Source organism: Puntigrus tetrazona, chromosome 17, assembly GCF_018831695.1.
Source record: "Puntigrus tetrazona isolate hp1 chromosome 17, ASM1883169v1, whole genome shotgun sequence".
NCBI classification, from domain to species: domain Eukaryota; kingdom Metazoa; phylum Chordata; class Actinopteri; order Cypriniformes; family Cyprinidae; genus Puntigrus; species Puntigrus tetrazona.
Window position 1 is genome coordinate 21,788,647 of NC_056715.1, and position 26,967 is coordinate 21,815,613.

Consider the following 26,967-nt stretch of genomic DNA (forward strand, 5'->3'; position numbering starts at 1 on the left):
AAAATTGTTATATGTGTTTTAAATATTTAGTAAAATGCATTTTATGTCATATGTTTTATTGAAGCTGTTCATGTACCCTATAGATGACATCACTTCCTCCCTCTTTTGCCTGTACTTCATCATTGCAGAAGTACTTTCTTTGTTACAAAGAACTGACACGATGAACACTTGTCTTATCAGATCTGCATGTCTGTTGTGGCTAACAGGTAATAGTAAAAAATGCTGTGTAAATCTAACTGTAATGGATATGTTAGTTCAGTGTTGTAAAAATAATTATATTTAGACGTTACTAATCACTACTATATTATCTTTCTCCATGGACAGTGGCAAATCATGCAAAAACTGTTCTCCAGAGTCCTAATGACCTTATAAACATCCAAACTGAATCAGCTGTTATCGTCTGTTCTCACAATATACCAAACTACAACCAAATACTGTGGTACAAACAGAGTCAGGACGTGCCTGGACTCAAGCTCATGGGATACCTTTACGGTAGTGAGAATATAGAGCCTGATTTCACAAACAAGATCAAACTGGAGGGAGATGCAAGCAAAAATGGCACTATGACTATCAAAAACCTCACGCCACAAGACAGCGCAGTGTATTTCTGTGCAGCGTATTACACAGTGATATAGTCAATGAAAGCTTAATACAAAAAGCTCTCTATTCTACTCTCTGCCTCACCTGTGAAGAGCTCAGGCTTTGATTTGCTGCCAACACTGAGGTGAGATCACGTTTCTCTGCACAGAGTTGTTAAATGACTATATATCATGATTTTATAAATACATATACAGCAGGTATCTCATGTGACAACAAATCAATTCTACCACATCTTGACCTGATAAATGTATTCAGCATCTGTTTAAAAAAAAATTGTTTTTATTATTTTTAATATTTATTATATGTATTTATTTTATACCGAATGTCAATGACTATGTGTATTTTCTCTCATTACAGCTGAATGTTTGGTAAAACAGTTTTTTCCTGATCACGATCATCTATGCTGATCATATGTATAAAGACTTTGGTACAAGAATGAGTCTTCTGACACAGCTGCGTTTCATATGTACTCAAGAGGAGAACTGACCCAACTGATCTGGTTTCTTGGTTTTTTTTTTCTCCATTCTGTATGCATGGGGTTTTGTTTACTGTATCTGGTTGAAGTTGGGGACACTTGAATTAAGTGATTAACGTTGAATTGACTCAAACCGTTCTTGCATTTAATAAGAAATTGGGTATCATTATGGCTGTCATTATACTGTACAGTGCTTTGAAACCTGCATGTAAAAGCGCTATATAAATAAAATTGATTGATTGATTGATTGACTTACTGAATTAACAAAAACAGACTCAAAATGGGGGTATGGTCAAAGTGTCAACACAAAACCACAGTCCATGAGAAAGTAGGGGTTGATCAACACACAATTAGAAGATATTTTTTCCCAAAGGCTATTACTCTAGTCTAAATCAACATGTTCAGAGCTCTCATTGTCTTGCTACTTTGGCTTACAGGTAACTATTTTATATTAAATTGATGATTTCAAATCACAGTTATTTACAATTAAGCACAATGCACTTTTTCTTTCTTTTTACAGGTTCTGTTGTTAGCGGCAGTGTTAATCAAAGCCCCTCAGGTCTAATTAAAGCTGAGAGAGACACTGCAGAACTTGTATGTGAACACAACATACCATCTTACACTATGATCTTCTGGTACAAACAAACTGGTACAAAACATGACTTAACATTACTGGGATATATCTGGAATAAAAGTAGTTTTCCAGAGGATAATTTGAATAAAAAAATCGAATTGAATGGAGATGGAACTAAGAGTGGTTCCTTAAAAATCCTGCAACTTGAAGCCGGTGACAGTGCAGTGTACTTCTGTGCAGCCAGTTTACACAGTGTGATGAGCAGTCATGTCCCAATACAAAAAACTCTTCTGCACCTGCTCAACAACTTGCTTAGATTTCCTGATAATATTTGCATACTTCTGTGATGGTAGAAGTCATGGGGTCTAATTTTCAATACTGAAACTTATTTAAACTGAAATATATATATATAAATATATATATAATATATATATATATATATATATATATATATACATACACAGACATACAGACATACAGTTATTTAGTTATATAGTGCATTATTATCATAAATCAGCATGGCTGTAAATGTTTCTTTAATATACATTTAATATATTAAATATAATTTTACTAAGACATATTATTGGAATATATAATATAATTCACTGATTTATATATAAAAATGTAAAAAAAAAAAAAAAAAAAAAAGAAAATCTGTGAGCTGACTCCATGAAGTCTTGAGTGGATTTTTCTTAACTGGTCTTTTGGTTGATTTAAACATACATAAACCATTATAGATAAATGCTGTGTTTTTTTTCTCCCTGTACTATTATAACCTATGATGTCATTTACTGTTCAATAACGGCTTGATCTTGAATCTATTAAAAGGCAGGGACTATAAGATGCAATAATTTTTTTTGTGTATATAATTCAGTTTTACAATTGTAAAAAAAATTCTTTCAAAAGAATCATTTATTCCACCAAGCCGAGAATAGCTGAGATGTAGCTGACCTCACTTCCTCTCAGTCATGTCATTAAAGCATAGAAGAAGCTCTTGGTGAAAGGAATCATGATGAACTCATTCCTTACGGTATCTGTATGCATATTGATATTTACAGGTAAGACCAACCAATAAATCAGCATTCTATACCTTAATTATACCATTTTACGCTGTTATACCCTTTATTTCCCCCACAGTTGCCTGTCTTGGTAAAACTGTTCTCCAGACGCCAGACAACCTCATCAAGAACCAAGATGAATCTGCTGTGATCATATGTGCTCACAATATACCGAGCTATTACGTAATATTATGGTACAAGCAAACTCCAAACATCTTGGGCTTAAAATTGATGGGATATCTTAACAATGATGCTGAGAATAAAGAGCCTGAATTTGAAAACAAGATCAAATTGGAGGGAAATGGGAGAAAAATGGCACTCTGACTATCAGCAGACTCTCGCTGAATGACAGTGCAGTGTATTTCTGTGCAGCATATTACACAGTGATCAGAATCACCTCTGTCTGATACAAAAACCCTCTTTTTACCAGCATATTTATTTCTCTACACACCTGTGGGTTTTGATTCAAGGCCAACACTGAACAACACAGGTCTAACGAATATAGGAAATAACGAAGGGGGTAAAAACAGTCTAAAAGATCTTGGTGTATACTAAAAGATTGTTGGACTAATAATTTCACCATTGTCTGACTGTGTCAAACGTCCTCATCCTGACCTTCCCACTTAAATTCCACTTTAACATTCTGTCACCTGCAGTCATCTTAGATCAGCTAAACTAAACAAAAGCCAAAACTACAATATAACCAATGTATTCAATTTCCATTTACATTATAGGATAAACTATAATAGAAACCAAAAGTTCAAATTATTACAGAAATATTTTTCTATTCAAGTTTCAGGTAACAGCGATGTCTCACAAATTTCAAGTGCTTTAATGGCAGTAAAAGAAAGTCACTGAACTGCACAACGGAACTTCACCCATAAAAAGGATTCAACTTTCAGCATCCAGGATAAACTATTACCCTAAGTGTGTTCACGAGCACTTACACCAAATCACAATATAGTGCTTTTGATTGCAAACTAATTTACAGCCATTAAAACTGTTCCAGAGAGTGGATCTCTGACTGTGAATAATGTGAAGTCATATGATAATGCTCAGTCAGACAGCACACTGCAACATGTTCTTTCTTCCGTCTTGCTGTTCTTATTAGTATTGCTGTATTAGTATTGCTGAACTTGAATGAATTGATGCTTGAACCATGAATGCAAACCATTCAAATTTTTAGCCATTTTTTAATGAACCCTAAAACTGGCAAACCTTAATCTTAAACATCCAAATTTTGCATTAGGCCTACTGTATAACAAACTGTGAACTGATTCCATGACGTCTTGAGTCCATTAACTTTTCTTCACTGGTCACATCTTTGATCATCATAGATAAATCCTGTTTATACATTTTTTCTGCCTGCACTGTTATAACCTATGATGTCATTTCCTGTTCAGTAACAGCTTGATCTTGAATGTATTGAAAGGCAGGGACTGCACACATCCTTCAACAACTCAGCACCTAAACTCTGGAACATCTCCCTATTTCTGTTGGATTCAGTTACACTCTGCCAGTTTAAATCTAGATTAAAGACACATCTTTTTAATTTATCTCCATGGTAACAACAACACACCTTTTATTATTCAAATCTGTTAAATTTTTAGGCTGCATTAACTTAGATTTTTGGAAATGAAACACTCCTACAAATGATGTTATACAGAGTAAAAATATTGTTTGGGGCTAATATTAGTCCTGTTTCTTTAAAATCTGTTTTATAACTTTGATCAGACTAGATGGTGGATCAGCATTCAGACATTACTGCCTCATCAGAGACCTAACACTAGATGGAGCGTCGACAGATCATAAAAATCCTGATGCACACACATAATGATTCATTATCACTGTAAATCATTTACACTACCAGTCACAGCTTGCATAAAATTGAACTGGAAGTTAATGAGACCGTCTCTGCATTTAATAAGAAATTGGTATTGTGTTTGACATCCCTGTCATTATACTGTACAGTGCTTTGATGCAACCTGTGTTGTTAAAAGCGCTATATAAATAATAATGATTGATTGATTGAACATTTAGTACTAAAACTCAACATGACAAGGGTCATTATTTCATGGGTGACACTGTACTGCAGTCTTTTGCCAAAGGCTTTTACATTTATCTCCATGGTAACATGGTACAAATTTTAATCTGACATTTTTACAAAATTAACTGTGATTTTTATAAATGAACAGTGGTTGCTTATAAATGATGTTATACAAGAGCCTAATATTGTTTGGGGACAGAAGGGGAGTTCTGTTCAACGATGATGATTAACTGTGCTCAGCATAAATGATGTACTGGTACAGACAGCACCAAGGACAACCTATGAGACTACCATATTATCCTACAGCCAATTGAATATGAAGAATCATGAGCTCAAATTTGTGGCCAATAAGAGTCCCGATGAACGGATCTCTGACTGTGAACAACAAGCTGAATCAGCTGTATATTTCTGTTTAGTGAGTGAATACACAGTACATCAAACTCCTGGGAGAGCTGTACAAAAAACAGGAGTCTTAAAATTAAAATTATAACTATTGATCAACAGGGGGCAGTGTGATTCAAGACATTTAATGCCTCCTCACAATGCAAAACAAATGGAGCTGTTTGCATAAAAATCATGAATGATAATGATTCATTATAACTGTAAATCACAAGCATGCAGAGTCTGAGTTGCATATCATTATTGATATTTATACGCAACTCATGCGCAGTTTGAAATTTATTGTGTTTGAAACTTACAACAAAATTTAAATGAGCAAAGTGCATGTAGAAAGAGCTACATACACTTTAGTTTGAGTCTCAAATGTATGATCAACATTTAGTATTTATATTTCAATTTCCCTTATAGGTGACATCACTTCCTCCCTCTCTTGCCTGTACTTTATCATTGCAGAAGCACTCACTCAAAGAGCAGACACAATGAACACTTTCCTTATAAGATCTGCATGTCTGTTGTGGCTAACAGGTACTAGTAACAAAAATTGTCTGTGCAAATGATGATTAACTGTGATTTAAATGTTACTTGAATTTTATTTCAAACCTTACTAATCACTACTATATTATCTTTCTACATGGACAGTGGCAAATCATGCGAAAACTGTTCTCCAGAGTCCTGATGACCTTATAAAAAAACAAACTGAATCAGCTGTTATCGTCTGTTCTCACAATATACCAAACTACGACCAAATGCTGTGGTACAAACAGAGTCAGGACGTGCCTGGACTCAAGCTGATGGGATACCTTTACGGTAATGAGAATATCGAGCCTGATTTCACAAACAAGATCAAACTGGAGGGAGAAGCAAGGAAAAATGGCACTATGACTATCAAAAACCTCACGCCACAAGACAGCGCAGTGTATTTCTGTGCAGCGTATTACACAGTGATATAGTCAATGAAAGCTTAATACAAAAAGCTCTCTATTCTACTCTCTGCCTCACCTGTGAAGAGCTCAGGCTTTGATTTGCTGCCAACACTGAGGTGAGATCACGTTTCCCTGCACAGTCTTGATAAATGACTATAAATGATGATTTTCTACGAGAAGTGCCTTCCTGCATTTAATCCACAGCACTGTCACTAAAAGCACACCTGACTAGCATTCTTGCAAGTGTGTATGTTTCTCTAGCGTTTCTCTTTGTGTTTCTCTAGTATGCATCACAGGTAACATTGTTACCAACATAATTGTCATGTACACGTAACAATACAAAAATGCCTTTGAAAGCAGCAGTACTTCACAGTTAACCACAGAAGCTCTTCTGCACCTGCTAATATTTGCATCCTTCTGATATGAGATGCATGCTGTGCTGGTAGCATTCATGTGGTCTCACTATCAGTACTGGAAAACAAAAAATACTTGCCTGATGGGGCCAAATAACCAGTCTTGCCAAACATTTTCGAGAGTTAATATATGACTGAATGAAGAACTTAATGAATGAATGAGTAATAATATAAAACAGTGCAGCACATGAAAATAAAAAAACGTATTCTTGGATTTATTTTCCCCTATTAACCATTTGGATAAATAAAAAAGTATGTATAGCAATGTCATATGTCATACTGTGGTACAGACAAAGCCAGAGGACCATGGACCTACAGCTCATGGATACATGAATGTTCAACAATACACAACAGAGCCTGAGTTTAACCAAAAGATCAAACTAGATGGAGACGGAAGAAATAATGTCACTCTTAACACAGTGCTCAGAATCAGCTCCATCTAATAGAAAAACCTTCTTGTGTTGTACAAGTTTATCAGTAACGGCACTTTCACTTTACACCTGGATCTGTGGTCAAGTAAAAATGATGCACATTGATATTTTAGCAATGCATAGTTGTTAACGATGTAATAATAACAAATGAGTAATTGATCTATTAATTCATAATAATCATGAATTACTATTAAAGGTATTTTGCTAAAAAATATAAATTAATTGTACAAGCATGTTGCATATAACAAAAAGCATTGTGGTTAATACGGCTAATGTGAAGTTGAGATGTAGTAATTATTGTAATCACTTGGAGGAGCTCTTTGATTAAATTATGTCGCATTAAGCATATTGCATGTTCATAATTATGATTCAGAACTTCACATGAGGGTATATAAATTATCTGATAAAATGTTTTTTGGTAAACCATTTTTTATACTGCTTCTAGCCATTCCGTTATCGATTTCCTCTTTGCATATAATATTTGATAAAGGATTTATCCACCAAACCTGTTTGAATACACACACATATATTTGTTGTGGATTTTGTACACACCCAAAATATTTTACACCCCTTTTGATGTAATGAAAACCTTGATTCAGTGCTAACATCTCTCCGGTCAGTGACAGCATAAGACTTATGCCACATACTGTGGTAAGAAAACCACCATATCCCTGGCAATATTTTTACGCCAAATGAATGCCAAGATGAATCCAGCTTTAGTTTTTTTGGTTATGTCACTTCAGTGGATCACAGGTATTTGTCTCAGTGTTGAAATCAAATTTGAATTTCATTCATCTTAATTGTTGAGTATTCTTATTTATTCCATACTTTGTTTTGTCAGGTTTCGCTGATGTAAATGATGTTACACAGTCTCCACGCGTTATGTCACCTTTCAAGGAAAATGCCATGCTGACCTGCAGTCACACAAAAGATGATACTTATAACAGAATGTACTGGTTTCGTCAACATCAAGGGAAAACTATGGAACTCATAGTGTACACAACAAGTTTTGGCACGAAGGAATTTGGAAAATTTAATGAAACTAAATATTCAGTGAGTCACGAATCTGCTGCGAAGGGTGTCCTTACTGTGAAGAACCTGGAGGCTGACGATAATGCTCTGTATCTGTGTGCCGTGAGTGAACACAGTGAAGCAGAGTCACTTCACAGATGTACAAAAACACTTTTTTTAATCTGTCATGACAAGTGATATTAAAGATCAGGCAGACAGGTGGCACTCGTGTTTAACACACGCAGTCAAGAATTTGCTGTATTGAATGTATTGATACCATTCTGTCGAATCAGTGACTTTTGATGTCACTAAATTTTATTTAGATTTTTTTTTTTTTCCAAAAATAATACAGCTATCCATATTTTGTTTTTTAACCACAAATTGTTACTGTACCTTATGTTTTGTTCTCTTTATTGAACAATAAATGTATGGGTATTACCAAATCACAGATTTTATCCAGCAAATCATTAGCTAGAAAAAATAAATAAATGTAAATGTAAATTGTATTTTTTGTAAGGAACATCTGCACTGAACATCAGAACACTGCCTTGCACTTATTTTGGCACTGTATATATTAAGTTCATACATGTTTTATTATATTCAGTGTTTAAGATCTTGTTCACTTCTATGGGAAAAATTAACTTTTTGTTGTTAAGTTATATATATTATAGGAGAAGAAGACTTGTACAAACTAGTTAAATCATCTAAAGCAGCAACATGTTTGTTAAACCCTGTTCCATCTAAACTATTAAAAGATCTGCTTCCAGAAGTCATAGATCCTATTTTGAACATTATTAATTCATCATTGTCATTAGGTTATGTTCCCAAAACCTTCAAACTGGCTGTAGTTAAACCTCTCATTAAGAAACCACATCTTGATCCCAAAGACTTAGTAAATTACAGACCAATCTCTAATCTCCCTTTTCTGTCAAAGATACTAGAAAAGGTAGTATCCTCACAACTGTATTCCTTTTTAGAAAAAAATGGTGTCTGTGAGGATTTCCAATCAGGTTTTAGACCGTACCATAGAGTACTGAGACTGCTCTCATTAGAGTTATAATGACCTGCTTCTATCATCGGATCGTGGTTTTATCTCGTTATTAGTGCTATTAGATCTTAGCACAGCATTCAATACTATCGATCACAACATTCTCTTGGATAGACTAGAAAAGTATGTTGGCATTAGAGGAAGCGCCATAGCATGGTTTAAATCATATCTATCTGACCGCTATCAGTTTGTAGCATTAAATGAGGAGGTATCATATCGATCAAAAGTGAAATATGGAGTTCCTCAAGGCTCAGTGCTAGGAGTTACTTTTTAACCTGTACATGTTACCTCTGGGAGATATTATCAGGAGTCATGGTGTTAGCTTTCACTGCTATGCTGATGATACTCAGCTCTATATTTCAGCGCAGCCTGGTGATACACACCAAATTGAGAATCTAACAGAATGCATAGTCGATATAAAAAGCTGGATGATGAGTAACTTCTTAATGTTAAATTCTGAAAAAACAGAGGTGCTAATAATTGGACCTAAAAACCCCACATATAATAATCTAGAACACAGCCTGTCACTTGATGGCTGCTCTGTTAATTCTTCATCATCAGTTAGGAACCTAGGTGTGCTGTTTGACCGCAATCTTTCCTTCGAAAATCATGTTTCTAACATCTGAAAAACTGCGTTTTTCCATCTTAAAAATATATCTAAATTACGACCTATGCTTTCAACCTCTAATGCAGAAATATTAATTAATGCGTTTATGACCTCGAGGTTAGATTATTGTAATGCTTTATTGGGTGGTTGTTCTGCACGCTTAATAAACAAACTTCAGCGAGTCCAAAACGCAGCAGCCAGAATCCTTACCGATCCCCTGTGCCGGGCCTGGTTCCTCCGGTGCTGTGTTTTGCAGCTCATCCTCACCTGATCCTTTGGATCTTACGCTGGAATCGAGCAGCAGGATGATGTAGAGACTCATTATCAAGTTTCCTGTTTTCTAATGCTCCCTGCCTAGTGGAGTGACTGGAGGCCGTTTTGATTTTCCTTCTGACGTTAAATTTTCTGTTCCTCTGCCCCAGTCAAGTTTTTGTTCAAAGACTACAAATAAATTAAGTTGAACCTGCAGTTGAACCCGTGTTCGTTCCTGACATCCTTCCCTGCTACTGAGATCCCCTTTTTTAAATTAAAAATTTAAAAAGGAGATACAACCAAAGCAATAAAATACATACGCAGCTAGAAAATAAAACAGTTTTAAAATTAATTATAATATGTGACCTTCTGGTCTTGTGATCTGACTTGGTTTGTCCCACCCTTCATCAGCACGCACACTCTGGGCTTGGTTGACGTAAAATGTTTTTTTGTCTCCTGCATACAGAGCAATAGGAGGTAAACGGCAAGTTCGCAGATGTTACAATTCCACCTACAGCAGTCCTTCATAGCTCTGCTAAACAATTAAATGGTCTTTTCCTTCGTGATCGTATGTTACATTACATTTTAAATACAGCAAAAATAAAAGAAAACTGTATATAACATGGTACATAAATTACAAGGCTTACGTCACCCATTTTATGAGACTAATGCGTTGTTTTACGAACAAACATTTAAATACAGAAAACACTCAAATGAACAACAAAGAAACAATTACCCGCATACAGAGCAATAGGAGGTAAACGGCAAATTCGCAGATGTTACAATTCCACCTATTCAGAACACGTTTCAATTTGTTAGCACATGACAAAATGGCGCACGTGGAAAACGGTACATTAATTCACGAATAAAAAGTATCAAAACAACACATACATAGAGAAAACACATTTAACAAATGAATCGCTGTCTATGGTGTGTAATAACTTTCAGATAGTGCCTTAAATTTTACATGAAATTACTTTATTGAATTTCGAAGTGGAGCTACAACAAAAACGACTCACCTACAGCAGTCCTTCATAGCTCTGCTGCAGACTACGTGAACGCAATTGGCAATAGCGCCACCGGCGCAACCAATAAGAAACGCGAACACATTAACGCAGGATTTACTTAAAGGAACCTTATAGTCATGTGACATTTATCTCGTTACAAATAAATAAAATGAAAATGATAAACAAATAATTAAAAGGTTAACAAATACTACTAAATAAATCAGAATTGACTTTGAAAATAAATTTCCATTCTGTGACGGTTGAGCTAAAATATAAAGATGGCGTCTGAATGATTCTCGACAGTAACTTTACACGCAGTGCACTTTCACATTTAAAAGGATGTTTTCATTCACTTATATCTGTGTTACACCTCGCAGGTGTGTAAAGGTGCACTTAAAGTTCAAATATGCTTGATTGCAAATTATTGATTTTTTTTTCAAGTTTCTGTCTTTTTCTTCTGAATTCCTGTTTTGAGGTAAGCTGAAATTTGTCACACGAACAGCAGGAGGTGGTGTTAATCCTGGCTCTTGTTTACAGGAAACCTCACTTACCATTACATTTTCATTGTTGATAACACTACGGTAATGAAAGAAAGGCGGGTGTCCACACACGCATCTGTTCCCTGAACATTCAAGTTAAACATGATCAGGATTCTTCTCAGCGTTTCTTTTCTCATCTGTCTCTCAGGTAGATAATGTTTGACTTTATGCATTCTCATCATTTTTCTTGATGTTTTTGATGTTTTGATGTTTAATGTTTTTTTTTTTCCCACTATTTAATAATGAATGAATAATTGTTAAAAACAAAACCCCTAAACAGGATTGCATGAAATTACTAACATATTTTCACCTTTTTCAAACAGATATATCAAACAGTCAGGACATCCGACAGACTCCAAAGTATGTGATCAAAGATCCAGAACAGTCTGAAGAACTCCACTGTTCTCATAGTTCATCTTCTTACAATGTCATGCTCTGGTACAAACAAAAACGTGGTGAAGGTTTGGAGTTGCTTGGATATATTGTGGGCTCTAGTCCTACGATTGAGGATAAATTTAAGAATGATATGACTCTAAGTGGCAATGGAAATAAAAACTGCATTTTAAAACTAGAGAAACTTTCACCTGATAACAGTGCGGTGTACTTTTGCGCTGCTAGTATACACAGTGCTGTGTCTTCCCTTCCCTCTCAGCAAAAACCCTGATGTATTTCTTCACCGCAGTGTGTATACTGTAAATAACCTCCTGTAAGAGAAATACACGGCATGTACAGCCAATATCAAGGCCAACTCTCTCTTTCACTTTAACAATGTTATAATACTTCATGTTTGTCTAAAAAATTCATCATTCAAAATAATAAAAATAATATAAAACCAATGTGACTTTCTTCTATTGACCACAAAAGGGGGAAAAAAAGTCTTTTTGTTGACCTTTTCCACATTCATTCACAATGAGTGGAAACTGAGCTTTTAAACTTAGCAGAAACATTATAAAACTGTCCTAGAAGTTGTTTGTGTGAATATTTTCTAAGACGTCTGAAACCATTCTACAGTTTTGCATATGAGGCAGCCTGATATTTGGGTCTTAAACATCCACAAAAAAATAATGTCTTTACAGGCTTGAGCGTTTTCATTTTTTTATGGATTTCTTAAATTTCTAATCAAAAAAACAAACAAACGTTCATTTTATCATCTGAAATGTGAACAACAGATGGCAGTGTTGTAATTGTGAATGCTTTAGATTTTACCCCAGTATGCTGTCTTATGTAACATGGAGTCATTTCTTATATCTCATACTGAACCTCATTCACTCAGCATCACTCCGTTCTTATGGAATAATAACTTGCCTCAACATGAGTCAACTTACGATCAAATTAATTTTCGCAGTTTCTATTTGTTCTCCACTCTGGATTCAGGGTATGTATTGCTATTATTATTTGTAAATATATTAGATTCATTCACTTATATCAGCTAAATTATAGAACATCACAAACCCAATCTGTGGAGATGAAAATCTTGATCACTGCACTTCATCTTTTTTTTTTTTTTTTTTTTTGTAGGTTCCACTCCCGGTAACAAGGTTGTTCAGAAGCCTCATGACAAGATAGTGAAGGTTACAGATTCTCCAGAGCTGCATTGTTCTCATAGCGTCTCAGGCTATGACCGTATCCTGTGGTATAAACAAACCCAAGACGGACAGCTTGTTTTTTTGGGATACCTCATTGGTACATTGCCTAATTTGGAGCCTGAAGTCAAAAACAAAATGAAGTTAGACGGGGACGGAAATAGTAATGGAAAATTAACCATACAATCCCTGGCGTTTAATGATACTGCCACATATTTCTGTGCAGCATATACACAGTGACACACGTGCAGTGTATCATCTCTACAAAAACCTGCCGACAGGCTGCGTTTGGCCACAAAATTCTTATCAACTCGCATTTTAATTACGGTTTTAATGCTTTATGATTTAATCTGACATAATGTGGTTTTCCACGCAAACATCTGCCATGTCTGATGTCACATCCTGTGTCTCTTACCTTAAACGACTTCGGTTCAGGCTCGAACTCAACCTCATTCGACATGATCGGAGTTTTGGTTGTGGTTTGTTGCTTCTTGGCTTCTTGTCGTTGTTCTGGCAAACAGGTAATTTATTGGATACCAGCAGAGTCCTATCCTAAAAATGAATGCAGTTTGACATAATTCATTGTGGTTAAATAATGTGTTTATGTCCAGGACCTGTTAGCAGCAGTAAAGTTCATCAAGCACCTCAAGACCTACTTCTGAATCGTGAAGCCACAACAATACAGACTATGTCACTATTCTGTGATATCAGCAGCTAACTGGTGTTCCATACCTTAAACGCTTTGGATTTGTGAATGCATATTAAGAATAACTACTGAGAATGAATGTACAGAGTTCTTTGAAGTAAGTTGAAATGGAGAGAAAAAAAGCTTATCTTTGCTCTCTAAAATAAAGGCAAACTCAAGACAGCGGCATGTACTTCTGTGCTGCACGTGCAAGGTACTAAAAATGAGCATTTTATCTCACAAAAACTCTCAGAGATCTCGTTTGTTACACGCAGCTTCCTTGCAAAGATCACAATCTATGAATTGTATTCCAACCGCCACGATGTTATGCATCGGTTAGAATGAAACAGCTCTGTTTCCTGTCAGTTGGGGGCAGTGTGTCTTCATGCACCACTTCTTTAAGGCATTCTGGTAGTTTATAAACTCGATGAATCCACATCAGACCTGTCACTATTGCTAAAGCGCCCACTATATACTCAAAATGTTCCTGAATCTGTTCATATACATAAGTTTGAAGTCATTAGTCTCGGGTAATGTTAACAGACCTTGCATATCTTAATATTCTTCACAATAATATGTAATTGTGATTTCTGTTGTTTTCACAGGTGAAAAGGTAGACACGGCTGTTCACCAGAAACCTCGCAATCTCATAATAAAACGCGGAGAATCTCCTGAAATTGAGTGCTTCCACAAAATCCCAGGCTATGACCGCCTGTTGTGGTACAAACAGTCCCAGAGTAAAGAGTTAACGTTCATGGGAAATCTAATCGGTGACTCTGGGTACCCGGAAAAAGCTTTCGAGAACAAAATTAATATACGTGGAGATTCAAATAAGTTTCATGGCTCTTTGACTCTGATCAGTTCTACAAAAGAAGACGGTGCTGTTTATTTCTGTGCAGCCTATTACACAGTAACGCTAAATTTGTTCCTCCCATACAAAAACCTGAGAATTATTGTGTATCGTGTACACCTGTGATAAACCACTGTTAATATAATGCTCTTTTCCAAAACCTTGGTACTTACAGGCAGCTGCCATCTGTAGCTTTCTTAGTTTAATTTAAATCGAAATAAAATTTTGTTTCTTTTGATTTATTTGAGAAAATAAGAATGTATGACACTTATGTATGACACTTATTTTCTGATGTAACCTGTGATGACCAAAAATGATGATTTACTTCACATGCAAGTCAAAATTCTGCTTTGAATGTATTCAGTGTTAATTTCTCTCTTTATTATAGAAAGCAATTCCATCTAAGGTTCATCAATATGAACAAAATGGGAGGGACTAATCTATTCCAGCATTATAAGTCCACTAGATGTCCTCACATGCATCTATAGCTATAGAATTTCTTTACATGATTCATTCCAAACTAAAATGTTCGGTTTGCTGATTTTGCTCTCGCTTCTTCCGTTAGGTAAACAAAACTAAATGATCTTTTCAAAATAATTTAAACAAATTATTTTTGATTAAACATCTTTTTTTCTCACCCGCTTTCACAGATTTGGGAATAAAGCAACCACCTGATCTCTTTGTAAATGAGGATCTCAATGTGACCCTGAAGTGTTCCCAGATCCAAACGTCGCACAACAGCATGTACTGGTTCAGAAAAACGCTCACTGAGCAGTTGGAGCAGATAGTCTATTTCTTTGTTAAAACAGAAAGCTGGGAGAAGGATTTTAAGCAGAGAGCATCGGCTGTGAGGAACGGGGCGTCTTTAGACCTGACTCTTGTGAAAGTACAGATCTCTGACAGCGGTGTTTATTACTGTGCAAAACAGGATGCACATCAGTGTAATCTAGTCTATAACCTCAACAAAAACATGCAGATTCACGTCGAACACCTGCTCATCTGAAATGCACTACTACAGGGATGAGTCAATAAACTATTTATATATATTTGTTTCATATTATTACTTGAAACTTTTTATGTTCAGCAAGGCCTGAAAGGAAAGGGAGATAACGGTTTTTGGTCTGTTTGGAAACATGCGTTCATTTCTGCTTTTCTTTTACAAAGCGTCTGGATTTCATCAATATGAACATCTTTTCAGTGAGGTTTTTGGAGAAGGGACTAATCTGTTCCAGCATGATATTGTGTCCATTCCACTAGACGTCCTCCAAAGCTGCTGGATTTCTTTGCATCACTCAAAAAGCAGAAAATGTTTGTTTTTGCTCTTGCTTTTTCCATTAGAAATCTTGTTAAAGTACAGAGCTCTGACAGTGGGGTTTATTACTGAGCAAAACAGGCTGCACATCGGTGAAACTATAGGTTATAGGTATCTATGTCCTCAACAAAAACATGAAGATTTACATCTAACACCATGAAATTCTACATATAGAGATGGGTGAATAAACTATTTGTTTTGCATTATTATTTATGCACATAATATGAACTTTTCCCACACATAAAAAAAAAACTAAGCATGTTTCAGCCCATTTGTGAACACGTAATCTAATTTATGATTTTTCAATACAAATTGGGCTTGATTTTAGGGTTGTTTAGATTTGATTTGTTGATTTGTTGACCAGTAGGGGTCACGTTTGAGCCTAAATCAAGTTACTGATCACGCGGTTTGAAACAAGCTTCATAGCAGCACACTGAAAGTTTACTTTCGTTTAAAGTGGTTCGTTCTACACATCCCGACCTCTCACAAACACTACCGTTCATTCATGTCATTTCTCCAGCAACGAAGAATAATCATGATATTTATAGCGTGCTTGATTTATTTAGCGGCACCTCGATTCTGGGTCTCAGGTAAAATATGCATATTTTTGTCTGCTAAATTGCACTACTTTTTCAAATACACTTCTTTCTGTTTTAACAGGAGAATCGCTAAGCGACCGAGTTCATCAGAATCCTCCTCATCTGATAACAAACGCGGAGAAAACGGTTCAACTCAGCTGTTCTCACACCATTAAAGACCATTACATGATATTATGGTATCAGCAGCTGAAGGGGGATAGTGCTGTAAATCTTATTGGATACGTGCTTTACTCAGAGCCGACCACTGAAAACGAATATAAAAATCAGTTCAGCATTAAAGGCAATGGTGCAGAATCATCGACTCTTGATGTCACGTTAAAGAAGGAACATGTTGAGAGTACTGCAGTGTATTACTGTGCTGCCAGCAAAGCACGGTGTTAAAGATCCTTCAATCAGTCCTACAAAAACCTGTTAAACCCCATCACCACAACCTTATTACCACCTGAATGCACCTGTACACCTTAAAAATGATCAGCCAGTGCACCCATATAAAGTTGCATTATTAATATGACATATATTTACATGTCTAATATCCATAAAATGTATAATTTTTATTGCTTTTAAAAATAATTTATATATCACATTGGGCAGTCTCCTGGATATGGATTAGAGGACATTTAGGTGTCCTTGCAAAAAAGCATTACCTGTGAGCATTTTAAGACAAAACAATGGCACTGTATTTTTAAATATATCAGTGCAAGCTTCTTTCGGTTTAGACAGGTCTGACATTTATTTTAATCTAGGACTAGTTTTAAACCATGGTCAGGAAACCACTTCAATATCACTTAAAGTAATCAAAAACTAAAGTGTGGTCAAGCGCCTATGTACTGTTATATTTTAGCTTAAAATGTCTCTAGACTTGAATTTGTTTGTAGGTGAAACTGATTATACAGTTAATTATTTTCAAGCATCTTTAAAGCAGAAATTGATGGTATTGTACTTGAAACCTTTACGTATAATGCAGTATAAAGACATTCATAATGCGCATATAATGTACTAAATCTTTTCCTAAATAATTGTAACCAACATTAAATTGTATTATAATATTTGCAAATTGTATGATGCCTCTAAAATGTTTATAATGTGTTGTTTGTAATGTGTTTTTAATGTTTTGGTCGTAACAATATTGCTTTACAACATGCAAATTTTAAATAATACCTTTTTGTTTCAATGGTTAAAGCAAGAAATATATGGAAGAGGTGTGATATTTTTTTATTTCCTTTGGGTACCTTATTGAAATATTACTACTAGGTGGCACTGTATCACAACACATTCACTCTGGTGGGGTAATGTCGCCCAAAACAGTGCATTTTGGGAGTTATTTTTCTGCGGCTGACATTCTTTACAATCTCATTGTCTGCACTAATGCTCTCACTTCATCCGTCAGATTGACTTTGCCACAAAACTGATTTTCATCATGATTGTTGTCATAATTGCTGTCACAACGATCTCTTTCTCAGGTGGGCCTTTGTGTGTTTATATATTCAAAGGTCGTTTGATTTTCTTTTCTGTTTAGATGTGAATATGTGATTCTTTTTTCCACAGGTTTTTCTCTTAGTTACAAAGTCGACCAGTCTCCACGTGACGCAATCAAGAGACAAGGAGACTCAGCAGAGATCCGATGTTCACACAGTGTTCCCAATTACAATCAGATCAACTGGTACAGACAAAAAAAGGGCAAAGAGTTCACATTCATGGGATATTTACTTCTATCAGGACCAAACAAAGAAAAGGAGTTCACTGAAAAAATAGAAATGTCTGGGAATGGAAATAGCAATGGACTTTTGACCATTAAAAGTCTGTCATCTAGTGACAGTGCAGTGTATTTTTGTGCTGCATGTTACACAGTGTTTAAGATACCTGCTGTTCTTTACAAAAACCTCTCTTTGATTCTACTATGAACAAAAATGAATGTTCAATATATTCATTCACACCTGCTCCTGTGGTTTTTTGCCATATTTGAGAATCTGCCAGTTTTTATAAGCGGCTGATCCAGTTATCATTCATCCTTTTGCTTGAGTTTAAATGATCGGTTTTTGCAAATGTGCCTGTGTTGATGGATTCTTAAAATGGTGGAGAATAAAAAAAAAAAAGATAACCCTATTATGGATTTCTGAAAATGACCTTTCACGCGGCGTGCTACGCAGCTTTAAGTGAATGAAAACATCCTGCAAAGTTTTAAATCTGAAAGTACGCCGTGAGCAAAGTTATTGTCTCAAAAGAAAGAGTCGACTCTGATGTCGCCGTGAAACTTTAATTTATTGCTGCCCGCTTATTTGTCTTTTTGCGTTGGTCTGAATGAAAATGCAGTTTCATTCTTGCTTTTGGAGCTCAAAAACACTGTTTTAAATGAGGGGTTTGCGATAATGAATCATTAAACAAATTGTTTGGGAGTCATTAATCAAATAAGGTAAAATAAATGCATATAAGAAAATGAAAGTGTTTTTTAACCTTGCATGCACGTCAACCTGTTGTTTGGGATTCCCAAAATCAAATTATAAACCTTTTATAACCCTAATAATTATAACCCATTATATAATCACCTTTCTGTTTATTTTCAGGTGTAGGCCTATTTAGGTTGAACATATCTATATAATTATAAAGTTACATCCAGACATTGATCCAAAGTAATGCATTTTCATAGCTCAGGAGAATCAGTCCTCTCAGCTATTCATTCACTGCATTTTACTTTCCATATAGGACAAATAAAAATAGACACACAGGAATATACAGCAAGTGTATATAACTATACATTAAGTACAATGTGTGTAGCTGCATAACAGTGATATTTAAGAGATCTTAGTGATTTTTTTCTCCTGTGGTGGGAAGACGTCACTTCCTTTCATTTTGTCGTGACTTTTATTTTGTCTCAGAGTGATAGTACTGTATGTGTTGAGTCGATTTCTATCAACAGGCTACTGACTATGTGCTGAACGCCACCATGATGATCATTTTTGCCTTATTCTTTATCATGTTGCCAGGTAGGATTTTTGTGTTCTTTAACGTCAAGAAATGAATTCACTACGTATCACTCATTACTTTTTCTTATCAGGTCTCATACGAAGTAAGAAAGTGGATCAGTCTCCTTCAGACATGATAAGAAACCTCACAGAATCTGCTGTTGTCACTTGCTCCCATTCGGACCAGGGCTTTGAGCTCATCCTCTGGTATAAACGATCCGATGACAAGGGATTCGTTTTTCTTGGATATCTCAATAATGACTTTCCGAATATTGAAGATGGGTTCGAAGACAAAATTGACCTTGCTGGAGATGGCAGAAGTAGTGGAACACTTACAATAAAAAATCTGACAGGAGACAACAGCGGAGTCTATTACTGTGCAGCTAGGAGACACAGTGTGTTAAATCCCCACAACCCAGAGCAAAAACACATCCCTATCACATATTAATATCTGTCCTGTGCGCTAGAACAGTAAAACCACAACAAACCACTAAAAACGTCTCTGCACTACCATGTTTAGGTACATATTTGTGACTCTGTGTCACATTTTTTGCTAAATATTATGAAATACTGTGACAATCAGGTCATGAAATGGGTTAAAAATGATCTGTGCAGCTCTGGAAACTGATTTAAATACAGTTACTACAGTTAATACATGTATGCTATATACAACCCACTTTTACATAAAGAGGTGAAATAGAATGCATTACTAAACAATAAAAAGCATTTAATTATAGGAGGTCTATACAATTTATCTCAGTGGCTCTTCATATAAAACCATTTCACTCCCATAAGCTTTGCATCAATTGGAAACCGATACATTACCTATGTTGACCTATGAACACATCACACAGTGTTCCCAAGGTGACAGAATGTGTATTATTGGGTTCAGTTAGGTCACAGCAATTAGGAAAAGTAGATGTATCATGTTTTTTTCTGTTTTATTAGGTATGTTTGTGGGAATTGAAGTCCAGGTAGAGGATAAAAGCACGTTTTCAGTTCTTAAAACTAAAAAAATAACTGAATTAATGTAATTACTCTCTAGACCAGCAGGGGTCTTTTTAGTCTATAATTTAAATACAGATATATTTCTCAAAAAGAGTGTGAGATGGAGAGATAATCGTTAATGGTTGTTTATTATGCAAATTAGCATCAATATATAGTTTGATTTATTTTACGGCTCTGCCATTCTTGGTCTTTCTGTACTTTCGTATATTAATATGCTTGTAGTTCTCTTTTAAACAGGGGACTCATTGAGTGAAAAACACACAATGGTTAAAACACAAGAGCCTGTTAAACTCACCTGCTCTCACACAATACCAAAATATTACATATAATATACATATAATATATACATTTTTTTATTAAGTACAGTATATTGCATTTAAACATAACTAGTTTAAGGTGGCAACAACTCATGTTTCTTGAATCTTATTCTATTCTGTAAAAATACAGAATTATTTTTGATGTCAGGGTTGCCAGGCCTGCAAAATACAGCCCAATTGATAATCGAATCGAACACATGCAGTCACATTTTCCTCCACGGGTTTTCTCTGTTGAAACAGCATTCAAGAAAGATAGCATTCAAAATAAAATCTTTGACAATGGTATATATTGTTGTAGTTACAACATCTACCAGCAGGTGTTAGTGAGATAGTCATGCTAACCAGTCAAATTTAACCAGTCACTTTGAATTGGCTTGCACTTCTGCATATCAAAGGAGATTTCCATGGTGTACAGTATATTGTGATGATTTGTTTTTCAATCAGTAACGTTTTCAGTGTCAACATGAAAGCTGTCATATTAACTGTTACCCTGATCAGCTTCTCAGGTGGGTTTCTCAGCTCTGTATGCAAAGTAATTTAACCTCTCTTCTGTTTCGTGAAAAATGTAAATCTATTCTCTTCACAGGTTTTTCTCTTAGTAGCAAAGTCAACCAGTCTCCAGCTGACGCGATTGAGAAACCAGAAGAAACTGTAAAGATTCAGTGTTCACACAGCGTGTCCGGTTACAACAGAATCAACTGGTACAGACAAAATCAGGACCACGGGTTCACATTAATGGGATATTTATTGGGAGAAGACCCGTACAAAGAAAAGGGTTTCGAACATAAAATAGAAATGTCTGGGGATGGAAACAGAGAAGGATATTTGAACATTAAAAGTCTGAAATCTAACGATAGTGCAGTGTATTTTTGTGCTGCAAGTTACACAGTGTTTAAGATCCCTGCTCTTCATTACCAAAACCTATCTTTGATGCTGTGGTTAACGGATGAAGAGTAGTAATGTTTAATATTCACACCTGCTCCTTTGCTATTCATTTCAGACTCTGAAACAGTAGAGAAGTCTGTCAGATTTGCTGTCTGAAATTGTAATACTGAATACTGACATTTATCAAGTATGCAGGGATCTCGCTGAACGAATGCATTCTGTAACAGACATTGCATTTGTAGCCACAAGCACATATTTAATGACAAACTTAAGGAAAAATACTTACTGTAACATGTACCTCATTGGTGCAATTACTATCAAGACCAGTAGGAGTCACCTTTCAACTGATCTATGTAATAGATTTACCAGAAGTGGGCTAGTCTTTGTTTCTGGGTGTTAATTTGATACAGATGTCAATCTGAGAGCTATAGCACCGAAGAATCAGCATGAAATACACAGTGTGTTGGATTTATTTCACAGCACTGATACTCTCGGTCTCAGGTACAAAATCATTTATTTCCAAATGGCAATGCTTTTTACTCACACCATTTTAAATGTGCTTTCCTTCTCTTTCAAACAGGGGAGTCATTAAGTGACAAAGTTCATCAAACCCCAAAAGACAAGCTGGTTAACGCAGACGAACCTGTTAAACTCACCTGCACTCACACAATACCAAACTATTACATGATATTATGGTATGAGCAAGTGACAGGGGATGCTGCTCTAAATCTCATTGGATATGTGTATTCTGCAAGTTCAGAGACGGAAAGTCCATACACAAATGAGTTCAAAATTACAGGAGATGGTGCAAAATTCTCTGATCTTGATTTCAAGCCGAAAGCATCTGGGAGATCTGTAATGTATTACTGTGCTGCAAGCAAAGCACAGTGTTAGAGATCATTTCATCTGCCTACAAAAACCTGTTATTACCACAAACCAAAACCGTAGGAGGTTTTATTAAACAATTTTGCAGAAGCTACATGTCATGGTGGGGTTTTTGTTTTTGACAAAAAGTCGGTGTTCTTTTTATGCTATAAGCAGGTCACATTAAAATGGGAACCTTTTAAAAAGCTTTTAGCATTTATTTCAGCACAAAAGTATTTGTTATACTATGCAATGCTACAATAATAATAAAAAAAGCGCTATAAAGTGCAGTAATTCCACTTCTGGAGCAAATTCTAGAACTGAAGGGTACTCTGGAGGACCGGGCAATGAAGAGAACCTCCGCAGGCGCTGGTGCAGTTTAGGCAAAAAGGGCTTTAGTCAACTGATGCTTGCCGTATTTGAGACGTATTTTCCACGAGCCATGGCGTCACTGACTGGCTGAGGATGACGGCTGTGCACTGGAGGACTTGGGGATGTGCAGGTCTGGGCAAAGCTGTTAAAGTAAAAAGCCTATAGCGAGAACACCAGAAAAATAAATCAACGATGAAACATCAACTGTGATATTATTCCTGATTAAATGAATGAATTATGGTTTTACTTTCTTGATAAAAATTTTATTCTGTAAAAATGCTGAACTAATTTGAATAGCTGTAAAGATACTATAGTTGCCAGATTTGCAAAATAAAGCCTAATCAAAACTAGCCCATTCATGCCCCCCTATAGTGGGTCTCCACCATCAAAACAGCAATCCAGGGGGACCACTTTAGCCTGCAGACTAAAAAACAAACAAGCAAATAAAACAACTTAAAGCAAAAGTGTCAAAGTACTCCTATTTACTTGGCAACGCTGTAAGATGATTTATATTTGACTGCCAGAATATGTTGTTACAACATCTACCAGCAGGTGCCAGTGATCTCAACCGGTAAAATCATATGGGAGTGTATATGAAAAGCACATCATTATTGTAACACGTTTTACATTGCTGTTACATCAGTAATGTTTTCACCTACAGTAACAGTTTAGATTCTCTACGCTACTGTGTGCCAATATGAAAGATGCCATCATATTTCTTGTTATGCTCAGTTGCTCAGGTAAGACTCCGCATGCATTCATGCAAAGCGATTCACGCTTTTATTTTCTTCCGTTTAGATATGGATATGCGACTTTATCTTTTTCCAGATTACTGTCACAGTAACAAAGTCGACCAGACTCCATCTGATGTGATTCAGAAACCAGGAGAATCTGCAAAGATCCAGTGTTTACACAACATACCCAATTATGATCAAATCAACTTTTACAGACAAGACCGGGACCACGGCTTCACGTTAATGGGATATTTGGTTGGAAAACAACCGTTCAAAGAAAATGATTTCAAAGATAAAATAGAAATGTCTGGTGATGGAAATGGAGATGGATATTTGACAATTAACAGTCTGAAATTTAATGACAAGGCAGTGTATTTTTGTGCTGCAAGCTACACAGTGTTTTAGATCCCTGCTCTTCATTACAAAAAACGTCTCTTTGATTTTGCATGTAATAGATAAAAGGTATTCACACCTGCTTGTGTGGTATTTCAGGCATGCTATTATGAAAACAACAATCAACTAATGAGAAGATTCTGTCAGGTTTGTGGTCAAAAATGGTCTCATCAAGCATGCAGTGATGTAACTGCATATGATTACAATATAAAACACGTTAAAACTGACAGACACTGCATTTGGGTGCAATAAAAGTAAATGATATCTAATGATAAACTTTCCAAATACTTACTGCAGTATGTATCTCATTGGTGCAGATACTATCAAAACCAGTAGGTGTCTCTTTTGAACTGGAACTAAGTGAAGACATATTTATCAAAGAAGAGAGAGCATTGTTTTTATTCTGAGAGCACTGAAGCATCGACATGACATTCACAGTCTGTTGGATTTATTTCACAACATTGCTGTTCTGGGTCTCAGGTACAAAGTATTTTATTTTAAATGATCATGATGCTTTACTCACATTATTTTTAATGTGCTTTCCTTCTCTTTCAAACAGGGGAATCATTAAGTGACAAAGTTCATCAAACCCCAAAAGACAAGCTGGTTAACGCAGACGAACCTGTTAAACTCACCTGCAATCACACAATAACAAACTATTACATGATATTATGGTATGAGCAAGTGACAGGGGATGCTGCTCTGAATCTCATTGGATATGTGCGCTACACAGATCCAAAGACAGAAAGTCCATACACAAATGAGTTCAAAATTACAGGAGATGGTGCAAAATTCTCTGATCTTGATTTCAAGCCGAAAGCATCTGGGAGATCTGTAATGTATTACTGTGCTGCAAGCGAAGCACAGTGTTAGAGATCATTTCATCTGCCTACAAAAAACTGTTATTACCACAAACCAAAACCTTTGGAGGTTTTATTAAACAATTTTGCAGAAGCTACACGTCATGGTGTATTTAATTATTTTTTTTTGACAAATGTCTGTGTTCTTCTTTCTTTCTTTTTGTTATTTGCAGGCCACATTAAAACAATATTTAGATTTTTTATTTTTTAAATCCTCAGCATTTATTTTGTAAAGGCCAATGCTAAAGGAATAGCTCATCCAAAAATTTAAATCGTATTCATTTACTCAGCCGTGCATAGTTCCAATCTGTATCAATTTATTTGTTCTGCCAAACACAAAATATGGGAGAAATAAGCCTGTTTGGCTTTGTTTGGGTAACCTTTAAATGTATGCCAGTTTTAAAATCTTGTTACGCTGCACAGTTTGGTTTTTGTGGGGCACTATAGTTATACATCAGTCATACATGCAGTCATAACACTCACTCAAGACTGTTTAGACTATCAGTATCAAGTTTTCAGCATAATTACTATATTAATATTCTCTCTGGTAAGGCGAAATGATAAATATAAAATAACAAAATACTTTATAATGACACGTTATCCTTTATTTTACATGCTGTGTCACGTTTCCGTGGTTTCTCGGGAGGAAAAGGGAGCACTCGAGACGCGAAAATAAACTTAAATAGATTTAATCCAAAAGGGGCAAAATAAATATACAAAAGGCAGGCAGAACAAACACCACGAAAAGAGCTTGGGAACAAAAATCACTTCTGGACATCGGCTAAAGACATTGACTACAGACATAGGGTAACGTTGACGATCCGACAAATGTGCACACAAAACACAGGGCTTAAATACACAACGTAATTTACCAAATTAACAGGGAGCAGGTGAAGACAATTAAACAATTACGAAGGGAAGGTAGGGCACAGAGAGCACATGGCACGAGACAAACAATAAACAAAGTCCAGAGATGTGACACACTGTGTGTTTTTATTTATTTATTTCCAGGAATTTTCTTATACTTACAAAGTCGACCAGTCTCCACCTGATACAGTTAAGAAATAAGGAGAATCTGCAAAGATCCAGCGTTCACAGTGTGTCTCGTTACAATCAGATAAATTGGTACAATAAATAAAAACACTAAAATATATAATAACTACATATATGTATATGACCTGCAAACAAATTAAAGCACTGAACAAACATTCAAGAGCTTGAGATTCATGAACACAATGTTATGCCTTCCTCTCAATAGGTGGTGCTGTTTTGCAACACATCCATTCATAAAGATGGAGGAGGGACCTCACCTCTGAGAAGGTTGATGAAAATAAGATTAACTGTCAACAAACAGAGCCCAGAAAGGGTTGTCGATCCTCCAGTGAATGTCATTCAGATTCACTAGACAGACAGACAGACACACACACACACACACACACACACACACACACACACACACACACATATTTTAAAAATCTTTATTTAAAATTTGATTAGTGTTGGATCGGGTGAAAAAAAGTGATACCCCGCCCATTTCAACATGACATCACTTCCTCTATTCAGGTCTCCTACTTTACTGAAAAACTATTTGCCTCTGATATGAGCATCAAACAAACATGGTTAGATTTGTATTCAGTATCATCTTCTTTCTGAGCTGGTTTACAGGTATTATCATACACTTGTAGCTCATGGAAGTATATTATATGAAGGCTAAAACATCATAAAATGCATCAGTTTTTGTACCTAACGGTCTTTCTTTGTATTCTCAGGTCGCTTGATTTGTAAGAAGGTGCATCAGTCCCCTTCAGATGTTTTGTGTAAACCCAAGGACTCTGTCAGTATTACCTGCAGGCATAAAATTAATAACTATGACACAATATTGTGGTATCAGAAGTCATATGAAGATTCTACTCTGAAACTCATCGGTTATGCACAATATGGCAGTATAAAGGAATTTGAGCCATCATATAAGGATCATTTTAGTTTAACTGGAAACGGAGAAGATGAGGTTACTTTAAAAATTCTTCAAGCAAGATCAGACCAGGACAGTGCAGAATATTTCTGTGCAGCATCGTATGCACAATGCCACAAATGTTCTTCTTCTATGACAAAAACATTGCCCGAATCTTTAATGCATGACAGTGCACCTGCATGAAACCAC

The 26,967-nt window shown here is 35.8% G+C and overlaps 3 long non-coding RNA genes and 1 gene segment (V, D, J or C); all 4 read left to right on the forward strand.

The window, feature by feature from the left end:
* The first annotated feature begins 147 nt into the window (after positions 1-147).
* LOC122362337 lies at positions 148-718 on the forward strand. The segment is given in 2 exon segments: positions 148-206; positions 325-718. Coding segments are annotated over 2 exon segments (357 nt in total).
* A 6,617-nt stretch (positions 719-7,335) lies between these two features.
* On the forward strand, positions 7,336-7,894 carry LOC122362342. The gene is made up of 2 exons (XR_006253098.1): positions 7,336-7,673; positions 7,762-7,894. It is a non-coding gene; the product is annotated as an uncharacterized LOC122362342 (long non-coding RNA).
* A 5,900-nt stretch (positions 7,895-13,794) lies between these two features.
* LOC122362340 lies at positions 13,795-15,990 on the forward strand. Its single transcript, XR_006253096.1, has 3 exons — positions 13,795-14,182; positions 14,258-15,067; positions 15,153-15,990. It is a non-coding gene; the product is annotated as an uncharacterized LOC122362340 (long non-coding RNA).
* Positions 15,991-22,485: 6,495 nt separating this feature from the next.
* On the forward strand, positions 22,486-24,369 carry LOC122362341. Its single transcript, XR_006253097.1, has 3 exons — positions 22,486-23,559; positions 23,648-24,093; positions 24,264-24,369. It is a non-coding gene; the product is annotated as an uncharacterized LOC122362341 (long non-coding RNA).
* Positions 24,370-26,967: the final 2,598 nt, after the last annotated feature.